Source organism: Teleopsis dalmanni, chromosome X (genome assembly GCF_002237135.1).
Source record: "Teleopsis dalmanni isolate 2A chromosome X, ASM223713v2, whole genome shotgun sequence".
NCBI lineage: Eukaryota > Metazoa > Arthropoda > Insecta > Diptera > Diopsidae > Teleopsis > Teleopsis dalmanni.
Window position 1 is genome coordinate 97,115,304 of NC_051848.1, and position 8,594 is coordinate 97,123,897.

General features: G+C 31.2%; 1 protein-coding gene across 4 annotated transcripts; it reads right to left on the reverse strand.

Moving 5' to 3' along the window:
• Window positions 1-1,919: 1,919 nt before the first annotated feature.
• Window positions 1,920-7,583, reverse strand: LOC119689849 (zinc finger protein 658B-like). 4 transcript variants are annotated; one of them, XM_038104769.1, is made up of 12 exons: window positions 7,170-7,583; window positions 6,987-7,069; window positions 6,756-6,925; window positions 6,521-6,673; window positions 6,310-6,453; window positions 6,126-6,255; window positions 5,885-6,064; window positions 5,564-5,827; window positions 5,277-5,505; window positions 3,245-3,480; window positions 3,001-3,185; window positions 1,920-2,940 (listed from the first exon to the last, which is right to left on the reverse strand). In XM_038104769.1, exons 1-12 carry the CDS (start codon window positions 7,291-7,293, stop codon window positions 2,433-2,435), a joined length of 2,406 nt encoding a protein of 801 aa, XP_037960697.1. In that variant the 5' UTR covers window positions 7,294-7,583; the 3' UTR covers window positions 1,920-2,432. The 4 variants fall into 4 exon arrangements, with proteins under 4 accessions (XP_037960697.1, XP_037960696.1, XP_037960695.1 ...); XM_038104768.1 differs by having other exon boundaries at window positions 6,987-7,090; XM_038104767.1 differs by having other exon boundaries at window positions 6,987-7,093.
• Window positions 7,584-8,594: the final 1,011 nt, after the last annotated feature.

Here is an 8,594-nt window from a genome sequence, read left to right on the forward strand (position 1 = left end):
AAAAAAAAAAAAAAAAAAAAAAAAAAATATTTGAAATTGAATTTTACTTTTCAATTTCAGTAAGCCCATAGCCTACTGGCGTCGCCACAGCTTTATATTTATTTTTTGAAGGTAGATCAATCCCAACTTTGTTAATTTTAGGAAGGATATCAACCTGAACGTTTACAATTTGGGATTTATTTATTACAGTCAACGAAAACAAACACTAAAGTACCAAACATAGTGCAATGTTTTGTATTTTTGTTAAAAAAACTCTAAACGAATAGTACACTAAAAATAGTCCAAAATAAATTACAAAATTTTCGCGAGCACAAACTCTAAAATTTAAGTATACTGTTTCCGACATCTTCTGTAAAATTTTAAATGTTCTATGTTTCCATGAAATACAGGACAGGTTAAAAAAAAGGAAAACTTGATTTTTCCTGAGTCAATTCAATCATTTCGAAAGATATGGTGCTAGCTATTTTGGCAACATCAGCAAGATGAACAGGAATCTGATAGACTTTACGAAGATCAATAGTTGAGAAAACATTACAATCTTCTAGCCAGTGTGTCAAGGTGTGAATATGCGGAATAGGATAACAATTGGACCCGGTTATAGAATTAGGTCTCCTGTAACAATCGCAACACCGCCATTCCAAGTTTTTCTTTTTTACTACATGCAAAGGACTTGCCCAAGTACTGTTAGATAGTCTACAAATTCTAGCGTACAGGAGAGATTGAATTTCTACTTTAGCAGCTTTCATCACCTCAGGCGAAAGGCGAAAGAACTTTGAGAAAACTGGTCATCCATTGGTGACAATGTGGTGAAATATATATCACGAGTTGAACCTGAAGAAAATGGTAGAACGCTAGTAATTACTGAGAATTCCTTTAATATAGCATGGAATTCATTGTTACTATTGATTGCTGAGAGCCCAGATGTTGGATGATTGACTGTAGTAAGGGCACAGCTGATGGAAAAGTTGGTAACGCCGTCAAGCTATTTAAGATGTCGCAAGTCGGCGACAAGCTTATAATCATTAAGAGAGCCAGTCCCCAAGATAGATTGCGAAACTTCAACGATGGTAATGTTCCATAAGGAAGAACGGCGTAAGCCCAAATTCAATGTTAGCCTTTTTTTAGCAAACGTTTTGATTAGGAATTTGTTAGCTGCGAATAGGTACAAATGCTGGTCTGGCGTTCCTATGAGCATTGGGTGAATTGACACTAACTTTAGCTGTAGTGTCAACCAAGAACTTCAACTCTACGTTTATGTCGTAGAAAGTAAGTCGGCAATATGATTGAGGTTGTCTGTCTGGTATCCTCGTTAGAGACGGACGATCTAATTTATCTTTTTGCTACACAGTTCTTTGCATTTCTTGGGGTTACGACCAAACTAGCGATGATACTAACAGAGACCCACGTCATCACGGTCGCCACTGTCTCCTTTGCTACGGTCTGAGTTCGGCTACGTCTATTTGATGGTGAAGTGAAACATCGGTAGCTGTGTTAATTTTGCCAAACGGACTTTCTGAACTGAGGAACAGTCGTACGCTTCGCGATTTTATCAGCCATAATAGTAATTTTGTACAGAGATTCGCTTCTGATTGAAATGATAGCACGCATGTTGGCTGGCAAATACGTAAACCACATGGACCCTAATAACGCGTCATCCATTTGTATCTCGGTCAAGTTTTTCATTTTATGCAGGAACTCAGAATGCCGCAAATCTCCTAGATACATCTATTGCAGAAGTTTCTTCAACCTTTTTTGCTCCAAAATTGAAAATTCCTTAAGTAGAGTAGAGTGGAGTAGAGATTTTCAGCAGGCATGTTACGCACCATATCACTAACTTGAGCGAGGATAACTTCATCAATTGACGCAACCACTGTATGGAATTTAGTCTGTTTCGTAGTAACACTTGATGTGTCGAACTGCCTTAATATATTCGTACCTTAATATATTCGTATTAGTTTCACATTTTATCGGATATTTATTATATCTAGTAACACTCATTCGCAAATAACAGGTCATTGGTACACAGATTATGATTTTAGAATTCTATGAAAAATTATACTATAGAAAATATATGTCTCGTCTTTGGGAAAAATTATAAATTATAAAAAATGTTGTTTGTAAACTAGTGTTATTTGACTAATTCAATATCACAAGGTTACTAAGTAAATAAATAGTTTTCACAATATTTTAATGTTACTGCAATACAACTAATACAGTACTATAAAAACGCAAAAATAATTATTAACAAAATTTTTGTAGAAAACGTCTATACAATGTCAATTTTCAATGTTAATTTAAATATAATTCTGTTTTTTAAAATCTAATGTAACAATTATTGTAAAATAAAATAATTAATTATTGACTATTCTGAAGACCTTAGTGTATAAATTGAAATAATACAGAGAACTAAAAAAATTAGCTTTTTTCCTGTATTAGTCAGTTATTTCCTCAATTATATCTATATCTATTTCCCTCGTATCCTCTTCTACAATATTAATTAAACTAATGTCAGTTCTATTATTTTCTGCAAAAACCTCTTCTATTGGATTTTCTTGTATATTTTCATCTAGTATCATGTACGAAATATAGGTATTACTTTCCCCAATATCGTTAGCTTCATCGTAGTCCACAACCATGATTGGTATATTGTCAGTGCAGTTTGGTGCATCGTCAACATTTTTCAATAAGTCGTCAAAATCATGTGGTGGATTATCAACATCAGCAGCATAGTTAAGTGATTCGTTAACAACGTTTAATGGATCATCAGCATCATCAATACTATTTTGTAATTCGAGTTCTGAAATGCTTTGGTTATTTTGGAGTTTTGGTAACTGTAGTAACTCATAGTTAGAATGTCTACTCTTAATGTGCTTTCGTAATAAGTAATTTGAAATAAATGATGCATCACAGCCATCCTTGATACGTTGTGAGCAGATAAATCTAAAAATAGAAGTAAATGTATTGAATAATACTCGTATATAAATTATTACTTCGACATACTCTTTATGATCCGAATGACGCTTTATATGTAAATTTAAGGCATATTTTCGTCCAAACATTCTATTGCATATGGGACATTTATGTTGTAATTGTTCTCTATGCATAGCCATGTGTATATCAAAGGAGTTTTTATAATTTGTAGTAAATAAACATTCATTGCATTCGTAGAGGAAAGGCTTATGGATCTGTTAAATATAAAACTTTATAGTAAAGTATAAACAATGAGATTGAGAATTTTACATACAAATGTGTTGTGTTGTTTCAATTCACTTTTATAGTAGAAACCTTTGTCACATGATTTGCAGAAATAACGTTTAATGGACTCGTGAACAATTTTTTTATGCTTCTCCAAATTTCTTCCATTTTTGAATATTTTATGGCATTCATTACACCGCATTTCTTGGTGGCAAGAGTCCATATGCTTTTCGAGGAGTGCCTTATTTTTAATTATACTTTTACAAATTGAACATTTCAAATTTTCTATTAAAAGAGAAAAATATTTAACATTTATAAAAACATAAAATATATAAAATATACATAAAATATAAACATAAAATATATTGTTAATAATTAAATTCTTTACAAGTTATCTGATTTAAAGACACCGATACGTCGGTATATATCTCGGTATGTAGTAAAGACGCATAATTAGTAAACTAGTATTTTAGTTTTTATCACACATATAACTTGTATAATTATAAAGGAAATAATAATACATATTTGGACTATAAACTGTAATTACTAAACTAATATAATAAAATAAGTTGTCCTAAATATAATAAGTAAATTCTAAACGTAAACTGAAAGAAAAATTTTTAAAAAAATATAAGGTTTAACTTAGAGCGGTAACACTGTAGAAACTTGCTGTTCTTTCGACCTGAATTCTCCTAACATCTATAAAATAAATTAACACATTGAAATTGTTGTTGTAAACTGTACAGGTTGTCCTGAAAAGCAAGCATATATAAGTATATTATCAAATTGGAACAAGATGGGGAATGTGAAGGAATGAAGGCCCAGAATTTTACGTGGATATCTGCCGTGAAAGCTTAACACAACTGTGTTCTTCACACACGCCCCATTGGAACTCCGAAGAATTAAGACGGTACCAGTTGAAATTATGTATTTGGGCATAACTGCCCCCTTGGTGAAAAGCTATTCCTATCTAATACCTCTGCTGACCCGGTTGTCAAATGCAACTCCACATTGAATGATTATAAATGAAAACATTATAAACGCGTTTATTTGGGTTTTAATCACAACCACCACGACACTCTTTTTAAGGAGCCAACGCCAATGGTCAGGATAGCTGAAACTGCGGGACAGTGTAAAGGAAGGTAAGCTATCCGAAACGGACAGTTAAAAAGAAACCTCATTCCTAAATAGAGCGAAGCTATAAATCAATACAGCTCAAATTTGTTAAAATGAAAACAGATAAACCAATTATGAAGAACGTAGCTGCAGTTGGGACATCTGTTAGTAACAGATGTTATAACCAGTAACCATCTTTAATACCAGAAAATTTCAGAAGGAAGCATGTCGTAAACCTTGTTCTAATACAACCGTGGCCTTAAAGAAGATGCGGCCTTAGTATCAAAGGCGGAAAGCCTTTCTCCATATTTTACCTCATTGATATTATTTATGAGCTATAACGTTTCTATTCATTGTCATTTTTAAGGTAACCAGCATACAGAAAAAAATCTAATTAATATGATTTTTTTTTCCAAAATTCGTCTATCAATTTGTATGATATTTACACTATTTAATTTAATTTTAATTGATATATATATACATATAAAAGTTCTTACTTTAGTAGCTCCCATATAAAACGTTACTTACAATTCGATTAACATCTTTATTAATATCGAATATGTTATGAGCTATCCATTTGCAATTTCTTTTAAAGTTGGTACATCGTATACACTCCAAAAGATTCGTCAGGATTTATTTCAATAAAGATTCTCACTTTAGAAATTGACGTCTATTCGAAAAAGATTTTGTAACTTATAAAGTAATGAAGAGCTTTATGTATGCCGAGGAACTTGTAAACTATCCAACTGAATTCTCAATTTTGTTAGATATTTCTGGGGTTCTATTGCACACATTCTTATTTAAAGTTGGAACGCGAATTATTCTTTTGACACTTAAATTTTCAAGTTTTATAAAACAACAATATAATTTAAGGTATCGGTTGAGTTAAAGTAAAGATAAACGATCTTAGCAATACACTCAAGGTATAGCCAATAAATATTTATATATATTATAAACTAACTTACTATTATTATGACTTCTTGCAACGTGTACGGCTAAAGACATTTTAGTTGGACAAACTTTTTTACAAAATTGACACGTAAAAGCCCGTGTATTACTACATGTTTCCATGTGCTCTGCTAGTTGTTCAGTGTTCTTAAATGTTTCTTTGCATGTGACGCATGTCTCTTCTAAATGGCAATGAGTTTTATGACTATGATACCCACTCCACTGTACATATGTTTCTCCACATCCCTTGTGTAAGGAACCACAATTATTACAAAATTTTATAATATAATCAGTTAGTACTTACCTTAACAGCGCACATAAAGACTCTACTCAGAGCTAATTTCCATTGATCAACTGAATGATATTTTTCATGAGTGCGTAAGCTTTTATAACACGTAAAGTTTTCTTCACACGTTAAACAATGGTAAAGATTGTCGTCATGTATGCGAGTTGCACGATGCGTCTGCAAATGGTAAGCGCTCTTAAAATTCGATGAACAGAACTCACAGGTATATGCATATGTGATTATTTCCTCTTCGAGCGTCGGTTTATTACATGTTAAGTGATTCTAAATAATCAATATGTAAATATTATAAAGATAATTATGTTATTTCATTTCAATTACATTTAAGTTGGCTTCGTCCCTCGTGATTAAACCGCATGTTGTACAGATAAAACTTTGTACCTGCGATTCAATTAGTTCATGGTTTTTTATATGATTTTTATATGAACGGCAAATAGAATTTGGAAATTGTTTGTTGCAATATGTGCAGGAGACTGGATTTCCCGCAAGGTGAGAAATTTTCTATAGATTGAATTTACTTTTTGAATGTTTTTAATTACATTAAAAATGCTTTTAAATTTACCATATGCGTTGCAAGTATAGATTTATTGGCATATTTCTTTGGACAGAAATCGCAATAATATTTTAAGTTAGATTTTTGAGTGTTACAATGTGCTTCAAACCGCTCCTTGTCCTTAAATATGCGATCGCAACTGTAAAAGAATAATTATTAAGAAAATTCTGACTTGTATAAATTTTATATTTACCAAGTGCAAGTCAATTGATCCGATTGTTCATGAAAATATTGTACATGTTCAAATAATTCATTATCGTCTGCTATGTTCAAACCACAAATTAAGCAGCATTTGGGCCTATGCTTTATCAAATGAAACTGCAAATGAAATTTATACCTGCAATTAGAAAAGTTAGAAGTTTTCCTCTAAATTCTGAATAATAATATATTGGATGAGAGTATACCGTTTAAATGATTGGAAGTCCATCTGGCAATCACTGCAATGGAGCCTTAATCCAGATTTAAGTTTAAGTTTTTGATAACAAGAATGTTTGTTAAGCACCAAAAAGTTCGAGAAAGGCAGTCCACAGTCAGAGCAGCAACCATATATTTTTAACCTTGGATTATATTTTAATATATATTTGATAAATATTTGAGTTATCAACTAGTGTTGATTTAAAAGACAACATTTTTACATACTTGTTTAGGTCACCATGAAGAAAAATTATATGGCGCGTTAGTAATTTCTCATTAGCGAATGCCTCTGTGCAGTCCCTTAAAACACAATGGAGCTCGTTATTTATAGTGTTATGATTGTTATAGATATGATTTAAAAGTTCTTGAAAAGTTTTGAAAGATTCCGCACAGTACTTATAAAATATAATATAAAAATAAATCATTTTTATTTTACAAATATATCGCAGCGCTTACATTGCATTCAGTTCTCCAGTCATAATCCAACTCCATTAAGTTACTTCGTATTGAAGCGCTCAAATATGTCTCTAAATTATCATCTGGTATATATAAGAAATCAGCTTCTTAATATTGAAAAAAAATAAACATACAATACAAAAATACATATAAAAAACAACGAAATGCTTTATTCGAAGTTACCTTCTACAGAACCTTCTAAGATGTCATAGCTGCTGCCAATACTATTGTCATCCTCTGTTTCAAAAAACACATCTTCATCATATCCAATTGAACTTATATCAATTTCCTCTTTTACAATATTCATATTAATTCTTTTGTTAAATATTTATCTCAATTTATTAAACAAACGCGGTCTCTGATGTCACCTGCGCAATGTCAATATAAACAATTACGCGTTTGTTATAGAAGGAATGAATGGAAATGAAATGACATTTATGGTAGCAAGGGCATCAATTAACCAGAGACGTATTTTCGTGTTATTAATGTTGCAAAAAATAGAAAATTTTTTTTATTTGCGGTTTTGTGCCAATTTTTCGTGCGGAATAGGTTTTAATACTAGGATTAAGTGAAAACCGATCACTTGGTTGCTATATTTAGTTTGAAATATATTGCCACATTATGGTGGGCATTTGTTCAAAATGTTCAATTTTTTGACAATTTTTAAGTTTTATAAATCTATTTTAAAGAAACTTTCCATAACAAGTTTTCGGCGATAAATTTGATGTGTTCACGTTTCTATTGTCTCATTTAAGCAGTCTTACTGATTAAAGTTGCTAATGAGTATTATTTACCAAACAAAGAACTTTCTTTATAAATGAGTTCATTATATATAAATCGACTAAATTCCCACAAGGCAAATCATCGAAATTTGAAATATGTTTTACATGTAAAATGTAAATAAGCAAGCTATTTTACATACAAAAATCAGCTTATGCAAATGGAAATGACTATATTTATATTTAAATTTCACTAACAAAGTAGTTTTGGTTGCCGTTGGTATATAATATTACTAGATAAGATTCAGATATGATACTTCGATAAATGGTGAGTACGCTAACCTATTATTGCAAATTTGAATATTTATGATCGTTATTTTCACTTCTGGTTTTCACTCCATTAGTAAATAATTTCTGGTTATTTAATGCGCATGCTATATGGATTTAATTAAAATATTTGTGGTCTTAAATAATAAGAGATAAATGCAATGAAAACAATTAATTGTTTGCATAAAGAATCGCTACTTACTTAATACATTTAAGTGTACTAAAGCTAAGTTACTATTTGGGCTGATGCAGCTCTGACAACTACATATAGTCATGTAGAACATATCGTTTTTGTTTAATTAATGAATGGTGTTACGTTATTGATTTAAATTTCCGCATTTAACTTAAATATGACAACAGAACGACTCTTTGTTTCCAGATTATGGGTCGGGTCTCAGCATAATGGCAAACAGTCTTATGACTTGAAACGATGAGTACACCACAATCATATGGTCTATATAACATAACCCTAACTCGCTGGTTGCTCCCATTGTTTTTTTAACATCACCTTATTATAAGTATTTTGTACATACCACGCTGTTCACAATTTTTTCTCTTTAAT